The 21,866-nt window shown below is 33.5% G+C and overlaps 2 protein-coding genes across 2 annotated transcripts; both read right to left on the reverse strand.

The window, feature by feature from the left end:
* Positions 1 to 259: 259 nt before the first annotated feature.
* On the reverse strand, positions 260 to 10,521 carry LOC130444331 (uncharacterized). The gene is made up of 7 exons (XM_056779416.1): positions 10,373 to 10,521; positions 10,030 to 10,315; positions 9,104 to 9,266; positions 8,846 to 9,041; positions 8,246 to 8,605; positions 7,957 to 8,196; positions 260 to 6,350 (listed from the first exon to the last, which is right to left on the reverse strand). Exons 2-7 carry the CDS (start codon positions 10,266 to 10,268, stop codon positions 6,238 to 6,240), a joined length of 1,311 nt encoding a protein of 436 aa, XP_056635394.1. The 5' UTR covers positions 10,269 to 10,315; positions 10,373 to 10,521; the 3' UTR covers positions 260 to 6,237.
* Positions 10,522 to 12,174: 1,653 nt separating this feature from the next.
* LOC130444352 (uncharacterized) lies at positions 12,175 to 21,360 on the reverse strand. The gene is made up of 5 exons (XM_056779439.1): positions 21,216 to 21,360; positions 19,831 to 19,990; positions 16,605 to 16,854; positions 13,167 to 13,269; positions 12,175 to 12,320 (listed from the first exon to the last, which is right to left on the reverse strand). Exons 1-5 carry the CDS (start codon positions 21,358 to 21,360, stop codon positions 12,175 to 12,177), a joined length of 804 nt encoding a protein of 267 aa, XP_056635417.1.
* Between the last annotated feature and the right edge of the window lie 506 nt (positions 21,361 to 21,866).

Raw genomic sequence — 21,866 nt, forward strand, 5'->3', positions numbered from 1 at the left:
GGTTTGGTAATTTTTTGCGTTGGAACAATTTTTAACAATATAAAAGAGAAAGAAATTTTTGAATATTTCTTTATTGAGTGAATTATATGAACAAAAAACGATATTAAAAATTGATCAAAATGGTTACCACCGTTAATATAAATTTCTACTATAGATGCAATTAGTGCATATCAAACAACCAACTACCAGGCAATTTTTTGCGTTGAAACAATTCTTAATGTTAGAAAAGAAGTTATTGAATATGTGTTTATTGGGCGAATGAAGAAAAAACTACTTTTACATCTTCGATATTAATAATGAAACAAAATGGCTACCACCGTATATATAAATTTCCACTAAACTTGACGGACGTTATCAAAATATAGCAGACGCTGGATATAGATGTAATTCGTGTATACCAAATATCTAACAATAAAATAACTAGCGACTAAGCGATGATAGCAGCGGCGGGATATTGACGTATATAGTGTATACCAACCATTTAACGATAAAATAACTAACGTCCAGGCGAATTTTTGTGTCGAAATAATTTATAACGGTACAAAAAAAGACATTCATAAATATTTGTTTATTGAGTAAATTGCACAAAAAGCTAACTAAATTAAACAAAAAAAAAAAAACGATAAATCACATGGGCAAAAATACTGTAAAACTACTGCACAAGAGTAAATAGTTTTTAAGCAGGATAATAATACTTATATTATGTAATGGCAAGAAACGTTTTTTTCTTTTATAGTAAATGTAAACGTTAATTTTATCATCTCCACATACACATAATACGATTATTTACATTATTTAAATACGTGATCTCTCGGAAGGTTATCCTCATTTATTTGTCAAATATCACCACGCGATGTAGTGGAATTTTGCATACATTCAAATTCAAAGTAGCGACTTGTCAATACCCATACCGATAGTTGTAGACCTCTCCGGTAAAACCGTAAGGTGTGTGACAACCATTACAATAGAATGTTAACTGTGTCCGATTGTTTACATGACATAAATGAAGTACCTTCAGCAAGATTGATCAGATATTGGGTTAATAAAAAGCACCATTATGAATATTGAGCTAACAGGACCTCTGAAGATTACAAGTAACGCATAATTTTACTTACTGAACAAGGTTTTACCTTTATAATTAATACTGTTACTTGAAGTACTTTTATCCAGGCTCAAATTTGTAAATGGTTACACAAAATGCTTTAGGACTAATTAGACTTTGTTAATTTCCGAAATGTCAATGGTATTACATATAGGGTTAATGTAGGATAATTTTTTACGACTAGAGCTAGATAATTTTGCTGGTTTGGCCATACTATAAACCTTCTAATGGTTAAAGTTAAAACGTTTTACCAGAAAGAGTTATCTCTAAATTGGTAGCTCAGAATTTAAACCTTATGTATCGAAATGAGGAAAACCTTCTGGAACACTCGGTATATTATAGAATATGTTTGCACAGATTTGTATAATTATGAATAATAGGCTCAGATCTACAGTAAATTTTCTAATAATAATCGAAATATAAATTAAACGAATACAGTTGACTGGATTTTATAATCACAGGATTAATTTCGGGAAACTAAATTTATTTATTAAATGACTAGATTTCGAAAGAGCAGTTGTAGTCTGACCATTTTCATAAACACCATTAGTACTTAATACTATTTCTCAAAAATTTCTGCCAATCGAGTTATATACCTTATTTTTTCTACGAATAATTATAAATTACAATATATTTTAGTATATTTTGAACAAAATCAATTGAAATGTATACTTTGGAAAATACGAGGTGTGTCTAAAAATTAACGTTACCACACCTCAACGGCATACAAAAAGAGACCTGTCAAGAAGCACCATTTGGTAAGAAGCAAGCGGATATCATAAGAAAACACATTAGGGGTAGTTAAAGAAAAGGAAATCGAGCCTTAGAAGTCCCCTGTGAAACGAATAAAACTTTAGAGAAATTGGAAATCTGGGAGAGAAAAATACTAAGAAGAATTTTTGGGGGAAAGTAAACAGTTGTATGGAAGATACCAGAGGACAAGAGGAAAAGTAGTAGATCAAAAAAACGGTGGAGGAAAGTAGTGGAGAGAAAAACATCCAGAGCTGAAGAGAAAAAGCAAGGGACCGGAAGAAGTGTAGAGAAATTAGGTTATGAACCTAAATGGTCTGCATATAAGTCTATCCAAGTGGATCCAAGCTTTCCAAGAGCAAGCAATGAGTTGAGAGAGAGACTTATGTCCAGTAGTGGACGAGACAGACAGTTGAATGATTAAGATGATAGAAAAACCGATAAAGAATATTGTATTTTAAAGTTAATTTAAGAGAGAATTAAACAAGTAGGTTTACGATAACAATGAAAACCATAAAACCTTGTCGAGATATTTTTTGTTCATAAATTCTCCATAAAAACAAACAAAACTTGAAATTTCTTTACCTATACTACAAAATTACCAAAAATTTTTAATATTTGTTTCACCTGCAGTTTAACTGAGGTGTCGAAATATATTATTGGCAGAATTCGATGAGAGATTTGTTGCTAAAATTGCAATCACTTATAAACTAAAATCATCTATACATATAAATATTTTAAAGTAGTAATAACTTGTGCTCTGGTATTAAATTAATAAAAACAATTTAATCAATCTCTCTAAATAATCTCTTATAAGACCTAAAACGGATTAAGTACCGTAGTATCACAAAAAAAAAACAATGTCAGTTAAAAAAAAAAGTTTTTAATCAAAAGATACACTTAGTAATCCGACGTCACGGCAATTCGGTTTTATTTTGGGGGTTTTTATATTTATTTCTTTATTATAGCTGTCATATTGACGGCTGCTAGTCTGTTATACCGTTAATTTCTTCTTATGTAGTTTTGGGAAGTGTTACCAGCTCGGTAGCTTCTTTTTTCGTTTTTGTAATGGCGAGCAAAAGTGATATCATAAAACTAGTTCCTGGGTCATGCCTCAGGATGTTGCATCGAAAAACTTTACACCTCAAAAATAAGTTTTAAAAGCAAATGGGATCAAAACACTATACAAGAAATGAACTGAAACGTCATTAAAAGGTACATGGATGGATAAAAAACTGGAATAGCAATTGAAAAATGAAATTCTCGTCGTCTCTAATAAAAAAAGTTTACCGGATATTTACCACATTTCTGTGTAATAAATTATTTTTTTTTGTCATGTTGGAGAATTCAATTTTGATCAAAAACTTTTTTCAACCGATTAATTTTCTCTTAGAGAGCCATCGTTAATTGAAAAATATATATATATAAAAAAAAAAAAACAATTTATATTGCAAATAATACAACGGAATAGTCCAAATGTGCGAACAAGTATTAAACCTTGAAAAAATAATGCGAACAAATCAACAGTTATAAGGGAAAGAAGAATAAACCCAAATTACAATGGGATAGAAAATTAGTAACCGCATGGTAATTACTTAATTGAATTTAAAATAAAAACGAGTAAAATGTAATAAAATATTTTTAGATTTCGATTAATGATAATAAGGAAGCGTCCTTGTTCCAATTATCTATGTCTTATTCACAACAGATTTACTAACAACAATGTAGCTACATATGCAAATGGTATCCCATACCAATCCATGACAAGTCAAAGATGTGCTAAATACCTTGGTATGTATTTAGACCCTCACCTTTCTTGGAAAAAGCGTATCCAGTAGAGCATCTTGACTAATTGATGCATGTCAGTGTCCGGATAATTGAAAATCCTTCAATTATACAAATTAAATCACTGTATGTTTAAGGATGTTAGTTAGTTAGTCTTTTCTAGGACAAAAGCTGAATCAGCTTGACGCTCTAATCACTCATAGCTTTTTCCAAACAGGTAGACACCTCATCGTGGTATTGGAACATCGTTTTCTACTTCTTTATCCTCCTACTTCCTGATTATAGTTCTTTATCTGCTGCACAATTTCTTCATCGGAAAGAATCTGATAACCAAGATCAGGATCACGCTCCTCAAAATCTCGTGCTTCATTCGATGATTTTTCTTATTTCATCACTTCCTTGTGGTTCTTGAGGATAATCCGGATCAGTATCACCATTTTCACGGAAAACTCGCAGCTTATTCAAGCTTGGTTCAATTTCTTGTAACTGCCTAACACGGATTCTTCACAATTCTCTATATTTAGAAGCAGCATTTGCTTTCTGTAGAACTTCCCAACGTTCTTAAACTAGTCATCAAAAATCTATGTGTCCATTTAGAAATTTGTCTGATTTTTGTATCAGGGAGTTTGTTTTTATGCCCTTAAAACGTCTAAGCTGTTTTGCTTTCCTAATAATAAGAAGCAGGAGCCGGCAGGCGCTGCAGTTTCCCTTTTGGAAACAAGGGACTTAATTGGCAGCTTTTTCCATTTGTCCTAATTATAAATATTCCTGGCAAAATTCATTAAATGTCTTTTTAAAATTTTAGGCAGATACCACATCAGCTAACAGTATCTCACCTTGTATGTCTTGCTACCTTTTCCCGTGCCTGGATTTAAAGCGTTGAAGTTAGTCAGTAGAAGCTTTGAAATTAGGATCATTATTTGGTTTATTTGCTTTTTTACAAATTATCGGTCCGTTAATTGGTTTTACTTGACTTGCATAAACAAAGTCAAGTTCCTGATTGTCGGCCTATTTCATTGATTTTTTTTTACTCTCCATCTTCACTATCTAGTTTGGAAGCATGGTCATTGATAGTTTGACGCTGCTTTTTAATATAGAAGAGTCTACATTGTACTGAGGCGCTAAACTAACCTCACTTTTTTGCAATTGATAAAGCTACACGTCTACATGTACAACAACAACTAAATTCATTGGCAAATACAGTACAATATGTAATTACAAAAACACAATCACAACTTAACTAGTAAGATTGTCGACTGACAAATGACAATCTTTCGTTTTGACATTTACCAAATGGAACTAAATCTTCTTAAACCCATTTAGAATTATGGGATTCAACTTTATGGCATTATCAGTATAAACAATATAAACATCTTACAAAGGTTTCAGAACAAAGTGTTACTCCCAATGAGGTGATTCAGTATTACATCCCCCTAGAATTAGTCTAAAGGATTTAGACAATAAAAGGATAAAATCATTTAAACGAAGAAGAATCACTCATCGGGAATGATACTTTCAGTTGCACCAAACCAAGGGTATTATATAGACCTCTATTACTCAAATTTTTTTGATTTGTACGCATTATTTTGTCAAACTAAATTTAATGAAAAAAAAAAAAATAATTTGATTGTCACTTTAATAAGTGACCGAATCACATGTTACAACAAAAATTTCCTAAAACTAAAGGAACGTAAACAATACTAAAGTATTTATATCCTTTTAAAGGATGAAATATGTGTATGCGTCAACTACATTACAGCTGCCAAAATTTTTAAACACACTGTATTTATAAGTGATGATTTTATATAAGAAGTATCGAATAGGTATTTGTTGCTATTTTTTCCAAAATGTAAACGAAGTTATTTTTCTAAGTGTAACCTAGCTTAGGATATCATGGTAAGCATCTATAAATAATTCCCAAGTCTAATGGATATGGATTAAACACAATTTTAAATTTTTTCCTCAAAACGCCATTTTTTATACGATAGCTGTTAAATTTTGAGCTTATTCCCTCCAATAGTTTATTAGTTCGACTTTTTAAAGAGGAATAAGCTTTTTTGTAGTTGGTTTCAAGTTTTTTTTTGTTTATTGGGGAGTAAAACAGAAAAATACCCCTCCATGTTAAGGATTCTACTTATTTTGAAAATAGGATGATGAAATGCAGAGAATATAGTTTTGGGTATAGGTGCAGAGTGGTTGGAAACAATCTATTTCTAATATCACAATTCATTGATCTTCGATTGGCATCTGTATCTAACACGTTCTTCAAATACTACTAAAAAAGAATGTTTTAAGAAAAGAAATATAGGTCAAAAGTGTAAAACTGAAGTTTACCTTTTAAGGTGAAACAATATTGTAGTATATGGAAAGAAATTTGATTAAAAAAGTTGTTTTTTGTTTACTAGACCTGGAACTTATTATTCGATGTTTCAAATGCTATAAGTAATAAAATAACTGATAACAATGGGCTTTAACTATATTATTGTAAAAAATTTCATTTTGTAATAAAAAAATGGAGTCACTAGACAAAGTTTACTCAAAGAGCAATAGTAGAAAATAATAAAATTGTCAACAAATACCCAAATACCATTTAAAAAAAATTAAGATTCTTCGTAACGATGTTTGTCCTCATTTTTCCACGAACTTACTTGTATGTGAGGAGGAGGAAGAAAACTCCTAAGAGATTGAATTAGCTGTATGGTATCCATAAGCGCTGCAAAAAATAACAAAATATGTAATTGAATTTGTTAATATATTAATAGATTTTCTTTGGAAGGTATTCAGATAAGATCAAAGCTTCTTGAATCATTATTCGAAAGCTGCACAAATAGGAGCTCTCAAGAATTCAATCTCGTAATGTCATCATGTTACCATAATTATCATTATTTTACCACCAGATAAGAACCCGTTCAACTGTTTTGTTATAGTGAATAGATATGAAATTTTTGACAAGAAAGGGTTCCAAAATTCAATATAATATATCCTGTAATTTTATAATATCATACTACCCTCCTATTTTGATTCTAGAAAACCTAATTTCGAATTTTTTTTTTTAAAACTGACCCTAAATTTTTAACTTAACAAAGGAATAAAAATGTTGAGGAATATTTTGAAAAAAAAGGCTGTTAGGATGGGGCTAGGTTAGGAATCAATATATAAAAAATTTAGCTGGAAAGAAAAAGAGATTAGAGAAAAGAAGATCTGAACAAAGCCTGCATTTTTGCAATATCAATTTATTTCAGAATAAATTTGAAGCGGTTATAGTTAAAAAAACGTAGAATTACTTTCAGGGGGTAAAAAATAAATAAAAACTATCCAAAAACTCATTTTATATATCTAGAAAACAAAAAAATAATATTACAATTTTGTTTAAAATTGTCTGAAATCATAGTGTTTGGGGTAGGACTCAATATATTTACAATAAACTAAACTATTAAAATTTGTAGCTCAACAGGGAGGTAGTTCCGTAGTCGTTTCATACTCTCCTCAGTTTTAGAGCTTCAAAATGAGGTGAGGTAGACCTATTAAATATCTGTTAAAAAGTTACAGAAGTTTGAATGTACAAATTTTCATGAAAAAAATTAAGCGGAGGGACATATTGGCGAACTCCTGCAAGAAGTTTCTCTTGATACCCGACTAAATATGATATTTCAGCTTCTGTACATTAACTGACTCCATTGGCCAGCTAGGACTCCAGATCTTACTTCCCTCGATTTTTTTCTGTAGGGACATATGATGTCTTTCGTCTATCAGAGTCCGGTAGAAAACGAGGAAGATCTTGTTGGCAGTCGAATTTAGGGACATCCTGTATATAGACTAAACTAGAGGAAAACATTAACAACATTTGAACAAATTGAGGATATGATGATTTTATAGTATCACACTTCCTCGTTTTTTGGATATGATTGTTTTAAATTTTCGTTTTCACAAAAAACATTACAGAAATAAAAAAATTGACAAATTATATCAGTTTCTTGTACCCAAATGTTCTTATTCATTAACTTCTAATTGTCAATGAGCTTTTTACAACTGATTGATGAAGTTTTCATATTTTTAGTTAATCTAATTAATATAAATATGTAAATTGTCAAATCATATTTTGTAATGGAATAAGGGTCTCTATCATCTAATCATGTTATAATGAGTAGTTCCATATCCCGATAGGCATAATTTGACCCAAGGAATTTCCCCTATAGCGTTGGCAGTGGAATTTAGGTACGCCCTGTATAAACTGTTGTAAAATTATCATCAACAAAAATATTAACAACATTTTTATAATTAATGACCAATTGAACTGAAATTATAGATAAGATATTTACTTTTCTGCAAAGCTTCAGATTGTTTACCATACGGTTTGCACATAGCTGGACGGACATAAGTTTTCATTCGCGCCATGTTCTTCATCACTTCACTAAACGCTCGAACAATTTTTTCCTGACCTCCTTCTGATACATTCTTTTCTACTGAAGTGGAAGAAGAAGAGGAAGGTGTATTTGAAGCTGTAGGAGTCCAAGCACCATTATGGAGAGCTAACAAATCCTTATTAGCAGAAGATAATCCTTAAAATTACAAAAAATCAATTGAAGTTATAAAAGTATTTAAACTTACCGTCTAAATTTTCTAAATTCGCCCTTAAAAAATCAGTTATTTTATGTTCCATTATCGGTAATTCAAAATGCGGTTGTTGTTGTTGGGGTACTTGCTGTTGTTGTTGAACTTGTTGCTGCTTTTGTTGTTGACCTTTAGCTAAATCAATCTGTTGTTGAAGTTGCATCTGTTGGCGTTGTTTCTCCAAATTGGCATTCAATTTTTCGATATTCTGTTGTGCTATAACACGGTTTTGTTGTTGAATTAGAGCTGCAGTAATTTGCTGTTGTGTAGGCGCAACTGATTTGGGGCGTTCCATTATTGGAGGATTTGGTTTTACATCTATGCTATTTTGACTCGCTATATCTACTGCACTTAATCCTACAAAATAATCACTATATATACATATAAACCTATAAATTTAACATCCCGAATTTACATCTTGAATATTCTATGCCCTAGATCATCCCCATCGAATTTTAACAAAATTAAACAAGAGATAAACAGAGAATTCAAGAGGAATGCATATAAAATGTAATAAAAGGAAGCTGATTCGCTAGATATTGCAAAAACTATCACCTTTTTACTGTAAAATGATAATAGATATTAACAATCACTCACTACTTCTTATATCAGCTCCAGTGGAAGGTGTTTCTCCCAAATAACCAGCATTCAAGTGTTGCAAAGTTTTCTGTGTGAGTTCCATTTGATTTTTATAATACCTACAAGCCGGGTTTGGGCAATTCTGAACCACTTCGATGATAAACTCTTTTTCCATGCCGAAATTTTCTCGTCCTATTGTGTAGGAATCCATTACCTAAAAGATAAATAGATTGTAAAACAAATAATTTTGTTACTTATATATATAAAATCACATACAGCTCTAACTGTCGCTTCAATTCCCAGATGTAGTCCGTGGGGTCCGTTCATATGTTTTAACATAACAGCATTTGCAAAATGTTCGAAAGGTAATATAATTTTACCATTTTCTCTTAGTATTAGTCTTCCTTGGGAATCCAAAGTAACTCTGGAAGCCATCATTCTACAAAAATATAATAATAATAAATCTTACCAATGAGAAACATTAATATAATACATAAGAAGGTATATAAAAGTGTTAGGTAAATTGACCAATTTATATTGAAATAAAACTACTAAAATTTATTGAAATGACTAGCACTTGTTGCGCTTAAAAATCCCTTTATTGGGGTGGATTACCCCCCTTTTTCTTTTTGTTATAGTTTTTTGTTGCTCTTGGCTTTGTTTGTCAGCTTTCTCCATTCTTTTCTGTTTCCACATTTCCCTTTTCAGTCTACTATTTCTAAGATTCTGATATCTTCCTCAATTTGATTTCTCTAGGTATTTTTTGAACTACCTCTACCTCTCGGCTTTAGAGCTATCCATTGAGTTATCCTTCTCACCATTTCTGTAGGTTTTGGCACTTGTTTTCAAAGGTATTTGACTTTAATCGTGCAATATTTCAATTTTTAAAATGGCATAGCAATAAAATCAGTGCAATTGTTAATGTGAATTGCTTTATTGCTTTATTTTTTCACTAATATCACTTCTTTTTTATATATAACTAAATGGTAATGTATTCTATGTGGGCATTGTTACGAACCCTGTTTTACAAAATAAAGTACTTTAGAGTTGGAGTCCAGTTTTGGTGTTTCAAAATTATACTCACCTCACACTAGACTTACTTACACTGATCTTTAATAAATGTTTCTCCAAGTATTAAAATAATTCCACAAATATTTTGATTTATTTTATACAAAATAATAATAAATAAATATACTACTTACTGTAAATATGCTGCACTGGGAAGCATTGATGTTTCTTTTAACTCTGTAAAACATTGCAATAGTTCAACCGAGGGGTTCCAGCCCTTATTTTGTAAATATAATTGTAATAACATGTACAATTTTTCTGTGACATAACCTGTACCAGGAAATCCCATATTCGCTGTTGATGGTAAATCGTTAACCGAAGCTTGCTGCATACCTTTAGCAAGAACGTTTTTCATCGTTTCCGCAAGATCCATTTTTTCGACTTCAATAAAGTACAAAAAAATTGGTTTAAGTTACCGACCTGAAAGAAGAATCAATTAAAATCACTTTTAATGAGTAATTGAAGCATACTACTTACATTTTTTTGTTGGTATAATTGGTTCACATCCTCATTATCTTATTTATAAGTAAAATCACCCACCAAATGTTTGTAATTAATATTCATTTGATTTGCAGCTTGCAACTGTGTAAAAGATAAAAGATGCAGGATGTAAAGCTGAGAAAAAGAAGTAATCTATACAACAGAGCCATCTAGTATATTTTTAAATTAACACGTTTTAAAGTTTACTATCGACACTACTACAAGGAAACTTTAAGCAATAGCTAATAGATGGCGTAATTTATTCAATTTCAGAAACCGAATAATTTATTTAAATTAATATCATACCAACCAAATTTGAAAATCTGGAAAAAAAAAATTTGGAAGTTTGGAAGAATTATTTTTTTGACATATCTTCTACGCACGAAATTTGATTAAAACATAAGTTTTATGATAACGAAGTATTAGAAACATCCAATGAGATTATTTATCTCTTTAATTGTTAGTAACAAATTTAAGTGTAGTTTGTTATGAAAGAGCGGATCTACGTCAAAATGGCGGCCGTGTGGTTTATTTTCCCATGCTAGCTTTTATGGGTTTCCTGGTTGTTTTGTATTGTTTAATGATGTTAAAATTCACAAACTTTAAAACACTTGCGTTTATTACGTGTCTAAATTACGGGACTTTTTTAGATTTCTCATTGTTGCGTTCAAGTTTATAAACATGAGTGAGTACTTATGAAGTTCGCAAAGTGTTAACCCAGTGGTAGCTGAAAGAACAACATAGTGGAAAAAACCGACAGAGTCACTTTTTCGGGAGGAAAATTTGTATTTCATTTAGTAGCAACTCTCTAAAAAGCCATTGAAAGTATAAGATCTAAATAACTCACAAACTACACTTATGACAAAGGCATTTGCTTACCACACGGCAGCCATTTCAAATGGATTTGGACAATTCGTTAGATTACTCAAGTCATACATATTTTTGAACGATGTTTTTTTCTCATATAAACCGATTCATGTAACCTATTGTAAATATAAAGTTATTTTCATATTGTATTTTGTCTCGTGTGAAGGACTTATTTAACGTAATAAATTGATACTGCGTTCGGCTATGTATATCTGTTGACAGTGACTGTTCGGTAGCGTTCGGCAATGTAATTTATGATCAATTAGATACATTTTCGAACACTCGAACTTTAGTACGAATTTTATTTTTTGCAATAAATTTCATTTAAATATCGAAACGACTGAATGAATTCCTATTTTGCCCATACGATATGAAATTCTTTAAGCTGAGTCATTGCGATATTCTAATGAAATTCCGAACGGTTCCTAACTAATAAAAGTCTACCACCCGTAAGGAATACTGTCATTCCATGTACTACAAATATTCATTAGATTCACCCTCGTATAGGGGAGTGTTGTGTGATGTAACCCTTCGTGATCACTAGGAATTACAACAAGCTAAAATGGATTTATTCGAACTAGACGGTAAGATCGAATTTTCGATGAGTTGTTTTTGAGATTGCCACGGTTCGGTCAACCGCCCTCTTTTAATAAAACATGGTAATGAAAGTGAAGCACTTTCGATAATTAGATTTGGTTGACGTTTATGTTAGCGGCGGTGACGTATAAAAAACTACATCTTCAGATAACGGGATATTTTGCGCTAACGCCATCTAATTAAATTTAAAAACGTCATCCGCCATGTTGATTGTATATTATTACGTAAAGAATAAATTATTTAAAATTTCAAAAACTTTTTTTTTTATTAATAACTATTTCAAATCTAGTTTACATATGAATTTGAGAATACAGATATCGAAAATAATGTAAGGTCTATTTAAATAATTTGGAAAAGTTTTCAAATATGTTGTAGTTTCCTTGCTTTTTGCTCGAGGCAGGTCTAAGGCTTTCGTTTACTTTCAATGTATCCAATTTGTCAAAATGATACCGATACTCCTTTTGTTTCTCTATCCACAATTCTGAAACAAATCAATATAATAATTAAAATGACAACTATACTATGAATCGGATGATTTTCATTTTTTTTCTACGTTAAAATGGCGGCCGTGGGGTAAACAATAATTAAAATGAAAACTATATTAAGAATATTGGAACGTTATGAATATTTTTCAATATAAAAAAACATCTAAGCGTCATAGGGCAGAAAGGTTATTATAGAATAAAAACGGCATAAAGCACGCAAAGGGTGATACCATAAAAAACCATGGAACTTCATTTGTTTTTATTTTACCCATTTATGGATAATATGCAAATAAAATGCGCTGAAAAACATGTCTGAAGATTTGCATTTGTTTGTTAGTGTTTTGCAAGTTTTCATATGTAAGTTTGTTAATGTTGTACGTCAAAATGGCGGCCGTGGGGCAAACAATAGATTTTCTATTATGTATTCGCGTTGGTTTTTCTTGTTTTTTTTTCCGGCAGTGAGAGTTATTTTGCATTGTTTTCGTTTTATGGTATTAATAGGATCCCATACATACTTTCAAATCTATTTCAGTGAAACTAATACAGATGAAACCGCATTTTATGCTTATCTATACCAAAGCACAACGCTGCATAGTCGAAAAATAAACAAACCCATGTTTACGGGAGAAAATTTCAGACTTCTTGGAGTGATAACTCTTTAAGAAGCCATTTCGTAATGAAACTGTAACCAATAAGGTGTAAAAGTCAACAAATAACCACACAGATAAAGAAATTTCTCGATATAGATTTATCCTAATTAAATTTGAAAATAAGTCTAGGCCTATATTCTATTACGCTATGATTATAATGATTTTGAATTGATAAAAATGACAAAAACTTACTTTGGAGCGCATCTATAGATATATATTTGCCTCCGTAATCATTTGGTAACATATCTTTTGGAATATATTCCCCTAGCGATTGTGCAGAGTGGTGGAATTTAAACTAAAAATAAAAAAAGAAATAATTTGATCATTAGTGCTAAGCAGATAAGCAGATTTTTTAGAAAATTTTAGTAGAAACGGCGGGGATCATCTAGCGCAGTAATGAGGCTAATAAAAATTTCGGATTTTGTTTTTAGACCAAAACGAATAATTTATTTCAATTTGAACTCGAAATATCAAAAAAGAAATCTTTAAAAACATCGGATATTAAAAGATTCATGTTTGAATGTAACATAAAGAGGTCAAAGTTGAGTGACTTTGAATGCTTCATGACAAATCTATGCCCTTGTACTGTGGGGTGGTGGAAACGAATAAATAAATAAAAAATTAAATTAGTATTGAAATTACGATGGAATCAACGATTCAGCTACCTTTAGACAGCACCTATTTCAATAGCAAAGAACGTGATGGGTAGGATGGACAATGGCGTCGCCAGAGGGACTATGGTCCAATATTATGGAGGATAAAAAATATGAACGCCTCGAGTCGAGTCGAGAGCATGAAACGTTACACTCTGAAAGTCTTTGTCTCGATGACGATTATAATAAAAACGGTTCTAACATCAATATCAATGTATAAAACTTCACAAACGATTTTGAAACCGAATGTCGAAATCTTAATGCCATTCTGAATATTTCATAACTTTCTAGAATAAACATTAAACCTTAATTTGTCATGCGAGGCGGAATTTATTAATAGGTAAGGTAATCAATTGCTCGCACGACCTTAGGACTTTGATCGCACGACCTTAGGACTTTGCTCGCTCGGCATTAGGACTTTGCTCGCACGACCTTAGGACTTTGCTCGCTCGGCCTTAGGACTTTGCTCGCTCGGCATTAGGACTTTGCTCGCACGGCTTTAGGTCTTTGATCGCACGACCTTAGGACTTTGCTCGCTCGGCTTTTGGACTTTGCTCGCACGGCCTTAGGACATCTAGGGACATCTAGGGAGGAGTGCAACTGATCCCCCTATGCCTCCCCTTGGCGATTCTCTTGACAATGAACTGCTATTTCAAATAATGAATCCGCAAGTGTATTTTTACATTTCATTAAATATCAGTTTTAACTGAATTAATGAAACTTACCTATTTATTATGGGTTACCTTTCATAAAAAGGGAAATTGCTCACTTACCTTATTATATATTTCAGGTTTGATTATCATTTTACATAAGTTGAGAATCAGTTGAAAAATTGATGGAGCATTGAGAATATGAAATACTTTTATTTTGTCATTCAATAAATGCTAAAAATAAAATAAAAATATTAGTACTAATATATATTTTCAAAAAATCTATTTGTTTTAATCCAATAATTTGTATTTTATTCTATGAAACAATTATTACACATTACACGTTTTTTTCTTCAACCTCCGATAGGCTATAAATGAAAAACAAGTTCATATAAAACAATAATTTTACTACTAAACGATCGGTACACCTACGATTATTTTTCGACGTAAACACCCCCTTCATCATGTACATCATTACGGTCATTTTTTAACTTTCTACCCCATTCACATCCAACATCATCACTCATGGAGTTTTCTCCATACACACGATTCATTCTCCGATGGATTTCTGCAGAAATATGACCTTCAACCTGTAGAAAACGAATCACATTTGGCGGGAGCATCAATAACATGTTTACGTAGTTGTAGTACAACGCCGACTGACGTCTGAATGTCAACAATGGCGGAGAGTGTAGTGCGCTTTCTTCTGTCCGCGTAGCGCCTGCACGGAGCGATCGCAGGTTGAAAAAAAAACGGTCCTCGCATATAAGTGACTCAGCACCCTGTCGGTTCGTTTTTTTAATGTTGCATTAAGAAAATTATCTAAGGTAAAGTGGTTATCCTATTTAAGAAGCATAGTACTTTTTGGTGCTCTTTTGGATGTTATGGCCGATCCACATTCGCTTGCCAACAGTCTACACTCGCAGGCTTTAACTTTCCTCTCATAGCTCCTAGAATTTGACAAGAGCGAATCTTTTTTCTTTTTAAATTCATCTATTGGTATTTCCATCACAGAGCTAGTTACATAAAAAATAAAAGGAAAGCCTGAAAGTTGTAAGTAAAACCCTAGTACATCATCAAATTTCTAATCTGCCTGTGTGAAATGTTTGCGTATGAAAATGTCAATCGGTTTTCCACGTTGTAAGACTTACGAGAAAACTCGAAACGGTGTCCACGTCAAAATTGTTTAGAAATATTCTTAAGATCTCAACTAACAGCGGTAAAGCAATGGCAGAGGTTTAGTCGTACAAAAAACCGTTGGTAGAGTCGATTGAAAAGTGTCGGAAAATCCCGACGAAAAATCGATACGGTTCCCACGTCCAACTTTTTTCCCAACATTCTTTAGCCCTTAACTAAGAGCTGTACGTAATGGCAAAAGTTATGGATTACAATAAACCCTCAGCAGAGATTATTTTGTCGAAGAATGTCAACAAATGTCCGTTGGACTAACTCAACCTTTCACTATGATGATAATTTACCTAATGACGAAAAAAAAACTTGTGACATTACCTTTCATAACTTGAGTAAGTGACCTGGTCAATAATTGACTGTATGTTTCACGTTAATAAAATATAATAAACTAATTTACAAAACTAATATGAACAAAAGTTTGTGGTTTTATATGATGTACCGTCCCAAACCACTTGGTTTCGCTGGTTTTCCGAATTCAATGGTCGCACTTCGCTACAGAGTTTCGTGAAAATCATCCAAAATCGGTTGGGTCTCGATTGATGCAAAGAAATGATTCAAAAGACGTCTACATAATTTTGAAAGGCAACGAATCATGGATCTATGCGGATGAACCAGAAACCAAATAATAATCGACTATATGGGTCTTCCAAGAGGAGCCAAATCCAGCAAAAGTTGTTAGCGCACGAAGCGAAAAACTGGACATGTCCTCACTGTTCCATTAGAGCCACCTAGAACGCTCAATTCTGAATGGTACACCAGCATTTGTTTGCTAGAAGTGTTCGAAAAAATCGGGGAAACCAATCGAAGGAAACGTTGAACAATCAAAACATCATCCGCCGTACAATCTTTGTTTGGCACCCAATGATTTCATCTTAATCCCGCAGATCAAAAATAAATTGCGGGGTCAACGTTTTTCTACACCTTTGGAAATAATTGATGCGTTCAAATTACATGTTTTGTTAAGTTACAATCCTCGTATTGAAATGCAGCTAATAGAAAAGATTTGGATGAATAAGTTTATGTAGTTTAATAGTTTGTAGTGAAAATTGAAGTTTTGTAGGTTACTATGGTCTTCTTGGTTCAAATATCTATCGGAATAAATACTAAATGGAGAAATTAGTTATTTTTTCAAGTACCTCTATAAGATAAAAAGTGTCCGATACAAATTTAGGAGTTATCTTAAATACGTGCTTCATTCCCAAATTGGTCATGTCCAAAATCAATACTGTATCGAGCATGACACCTTCCTCCATTACAACTTCGTAAATATTTAGTACTGAATTCAACCACGCGTAAGCGTCAACCTCATGGTGCGTCTGGGATTGGAGTTTAAATATAATTACTCCGTATTTGTCTTCTAACAATTTTGGTAGCAGAACAACTTGACTAAAATTAACAATAAACAAAATGTTTTATTCAACATATATAATGAAAGATAAAGGTTCATTTGACTTTTATAGAATATGTTCCTTCCTTACTTTCAATTAACGAAAGGACTTTTCGAAATCTATGATCGGGGTTATGTATTCCCCACGAACAGCGCCACGCGTTAAAAAGCACTCCCACTAAGCACCCACTTCTGGATCAATCCACGGATGGATACGAAGTAAGACATTCCACCAGCATGTCGTTCCAGCATGTCCTCATCGTAGTGTCTCTTCCCTAAGTTGTATGGGAGATCGAGGAGGTCTTCTTATCTTGTAGAGGGTTAGCCAGGTGTTTGTAAATGCTTTCGCTGTCTCGTAAACCCTTACCAGCAAGAAGAGATCCAATCCGATGGGTCCTTCGCCTTCTCCATGTATCGGGGGATGTCCTTTTTGTTTGTCAAATTCCCTTCCTTACTTTCAATTAACGAAAGGACTTCTCGAAATCTATTATCGGGTTATGTATTCCCCACGCGTTAAAAAGCACTCCCACTAAGCACCCACTTCTGGATCAATCCACGGATGGATACGAAGTAAGACATTCCACCACAACCTGTCGTTCCAGCATGTCCTCATCGTAGTTTCTCTTCCCTAAGTTGTATGGGAGATCGAGGAGGTCTTCTTATCTTGTAGAGGGTTAGCCAGGTGTTTGTAAATGCTTTCGCTGTCTCGTAAACCCTTACCAGCAAGAAGAGATCCAATCCGATGGGTCCTTCGCCTTCTTCATGTATCGGGGGATGTCCTTTTTGTTTGTCAAATTCCCTTCCTTACTTTCAATTAACGAAAGGACTTCTCGAAATCTATTATCGGGTTATGTATTCCCCACGCGTTAAAAAGCACTCCCACTAAGCACTCACTTCTGGATCAATCCACGGATGGATACGAAGTAAGACATTCCACCACAACCTGTCGTTCCAGCATGTCCTCATCGTAGTTTCTCTTCCCTAAGTTGTTTGGGAGATCGAGGAGGTCTTCTTATCTTGTAGAGGGTTAGCCAGGTGTTTGTAAATGCTTTCGCTGTCTCGTAAACCCTTACCAGCAAGAAGAGATCCAATCCGATGGGTCCTTCGCCTTCTTCATGTATCGGGGGATGTCCTTTTTGTTTGTCAAATTCCCTTCCTTACTTTCAATTAACGAAAGGACTTCTCGAAATCTATTATCGGGTTATGTATTCCCCACGCGTTAAAAAGCACTCCCACTAAGCACCCACTTCTGGATCAATCCACGGATGGATACGAAGTAAGACATTCCACCACAACCTGTCGTTCCAGCATGTCCTCATCGTAGTTTCTCTTCCCTAAGTTGTTTGGGAGATCGAGGAGGTCTTCTTATCTTGTATAGGTTTAGCCAGGTGTTTGTAAATGCTTTCGCTGTCTCGTAAACCCTTACCAGCAAGAAGAGATCCAATCCGATGGGTCCTTCGCCTTCTTCATGTATCGGGGGATGTCCTTTTTGTTTGTCAAATTCCCTTCCTTACTTTCAATTAACGAAAGGACTTCTCGAAATCTATTATCGGGTTATGTATTCCCCACGCGTTAAAAAGCACTCCCACTAAGCACCCACTTCTGGATCAATCCACGGATGGATACGAAGTAAGACATTCCACCACAACCTGTCGTTCCAGCATGTCCTCATCGTAGTTTCTCTTCCCTAAGTTGTTTGGGAGATCGAGGAGGTCTTCTTATCTTGTAGAGGGTTAGCCAGGTGTTTGTAAATGCTTTCGCTGTCTCGTAAACCCTTACCAGCAAGAAGAGATCCAATCCGATGGGTCCTTCGCCTTCTTCATGTATCGGGGGATGTCCTTTTTGTTTGTCAAATTCCCTTCCTTACTTTCAATTAACGAAAGGACTTCTCGAAATCTATTATCGGGTTATGTATTCCCCACGCGTTAAAAAGCACTCCCACTAAGCACCCACTTCTGGATCAATCCACGGATGGATACGAAGTAAGACATTCCACCACAACCTGTCGTTCCAGCATGTCCTCATCGTAGTTTCTCTTCCCTAAGTTGTTTGGGAGATCGAGGAGGTCTTCTTATCTTGTATAGGTTTAGCCAGGTGTTTGTAAATGCTTTCGCTGTCTCGTAAACCCTTACCAGCAAGAAGAGATCCAATCCGATGGGTCCTTCGCCTTCTTCATGTATCGGGGGATGTCCTTTTTGTTTGTCAAATTCCCTTCCTTACTTTCAATTAACGAAAGGACTTCTCGAAATCTATTATCGGGTTATGTATTCCCCACGCGTTAAAAAGCCCTCCCACTAAGCACCCACTTCTGGATCAATCCACGGATGGATACGAAGTAAGACATTCCACCACAACCTGTCGTTCCAGCATGTCCTCATCGTAGTTTCTCTTCCCTAAGTTGTTTGGGAGATCGAGGAGGTCTTCTTATCTTGTAGAGGGTTAGCCAGGTGTTTGTAAATGCTTTCGCTGTCTCGTAAACCCTTACCAGCAAAAAGAGATCCAATCCGATGGGTCCTTCGCTTTCTTTATGTATCGGGGGATCGGGGGATAAAATTTCCGGCTTTTCAATAAAAAAATAACTTCCTAGTATTAAACTAAGGCTCCAAATAATATTAAAAATCGGAAAGTTCTTGTAGATTATATAAATTTAACGTGGTATAAACCCGGGTAATAAATTTTCAATTCTTAATGTCTAAATACAGAATTTATAGTTTTGATCTTTGTTAACTCAAACAGTAATTATTTTTTAGCAATATTCCGTTCTTCAAAATCATTCTCCCTAATGTCCCAACGAATATTTGTTTATATATCTTCCGATTAAAGTGACATCTCTAATCAGCGAACTTTGTATTTTTTCAGATCAATCTAATACTTTTTCTTTCGGAAAAGCTGATTCGAAATAGAGACAACCTGGTGTAGCACTGCTAGTTAGATCATTTAAACACGCATAATAATTATTAATAAATTTTTGTTACCAGTCTTGAACGCAAAGTTGCATTATAGACGTATTGGGATTAGCACGTCCGTAGACTTGGGGCATGGTCGTCCTCAGTGTATAGTACAAATCAAATGTTGCTTTAGTTCTTTCGATATCCAATTCGTTATTCATTAGACAAAATTCGATTTTGGTCTGACCTGAAAATTATACAAAAATGACAATGTAGAAAGATGGGGTATTAGTTTGATTTTTTCGATAGTTATATTCTATTTTTTTGGACGAGAGAGTAATAAAACCTAATAATTATAGAATATTCTAAAATTGTTTGCCGATGATAATCTCCGAAGTACTTGGCCCAACAAAGAAGAACCAAAATTAAGTTCGATACCTTTTTTATAATAATAAACGTCAAGCTTCTCGAAATAACCATCAACTGACGACATCACCTTTTCATTGTTGGAAAATTTTTTACCACTGAGACATTTTTTCAAATTTGGGAACAGAAAATAATCCGATGAGGCTAAATCTGGCCATTGCAATAGCGTATTTGTGAGCTGGTGAATTATCTTGTTGAAACAACATTTTCTTCTTAGCCAAATGTTTCTATTTTTGCTTGATTTCTTTGCTTAAACGTTGAAATAAGTCTGCATGATATTCGCCGTTGATAGTTTTCCCTTTTTCAAGATAATCAAAGGAAAATATCCAAAAAAACCGACGCCATGACCTTGCCTGCAGATGGAACGGTCTTTGCCTTCTTTGGAACCGGTTCACCTTTTTCAATACATTGTTTTAATTGTTTTTTTTGTTTTGGGTTTTCCCCACGGTTATGAAAAGGCTTTTTTCACTACCAAACACTCGATGGAAACATTTTCACGACGCTGTTTGTGACCATTGTGAGCAATCGCGGCACCCATCTTAATCACAGCTTTCTCATGGGTAAAATTTCAGTTAATATAGGATGTACAGTATTTTTTGAAATGCCTACTATTTCTGCTAGCACTTCCAGTACCGTTTCGTGGATTTTCTTCAACATTTCTGCAGTCGCTGGACTTTGCAAGTCGTACGGCCTCTTCTACTCAATATTTTACTGTTGATAGCAGTCAGTTTTAGACTAACGCCTTTTAAATAAAAGTATTGAATCACATAGCAATCACCAAGTTTTTCCATTATTACAAATTCACTGAAAACTTTCACTACTGATAGCTGCCAAACAACGTGGCGTCTTTAAACTGATATTGATAATTTCCAAGCAACTGCTCAAGGTCGGGCCAGGTACTTCAGGGATCATCCTCTTATAGAGGATATCTAAAAAATGACGCTGGAATTGTTGATTTATGTCACATTTAAACAACACCCTGTATGATGTATAACCTAATTTGTTTCTGCAGTTTATGTAAAGTACAAAAATAAAATAGAACTTACTTGGTATTTCGGGAAGATGTGGTTGCGTTTCGCACCAATGTTTCATGAATGCTACACATTTTTGAAGATCTCCTTCAGTAATTCCCAATTCTTCCAACATTTTATCTTTACTTTTTTTATTAACGACGAATGATAGGGAACTCATAATTGTAAGTGTAATCAATAAAATATTCAAATATAATAATAACTAATCCTTTGAAATTTTTTTCCTTTTCGTTTTATCTCGAAGGGAACTAAGTTTCATTGATCGATAAGAACAATTAGTTACATCCGTTTTCAAATTTTTACCAAAGGTTTGTGTAATTGTTTATTTGAAAATATGAGTCGTTAAAAAAATTGGGATACGGTGCACCCACGCGCGATATACTAATTTCAAACACCGTGTATTTTTGTGTAATTTTATTTGCTTGATTAAATGTTTAATCGATTTTATTTCATATGTGGCTTCTTCTACAAGTCTTTGCTGTTGTTAATATTTTTTATTCTCCCCTTTTTAGGAACTTTTAATTCATATTTATCTTCTATCTAAGTTCTCTTCTTTTATTTCCTTTCAATCTTTTTATCTTTGTTCGTAATTTTCTAGAAAGGAATGGGTATGAGAGGAACGGAAATTTTCTTCTTGTAATTGTAAAAAGAGAAAATCAAAATTGA

Source organism: Diorhabda sublineata, chromosome 5 (genome assembly GCF_026230105.1).
Source record: "Diorhabda sublineata isolate icDioSubl1.1 chromosome 5, icDioSubl1.1, whole genome shotgun sequence".
In the NCBI taxonomy this organism is placed as follows: domain Eukaryota; kingdom Metazoa; phylum Arthropoda; class Insecta; order Coleoptera; family Chrysomelidae; genus Diorhabda; species Diorhabda sublineata.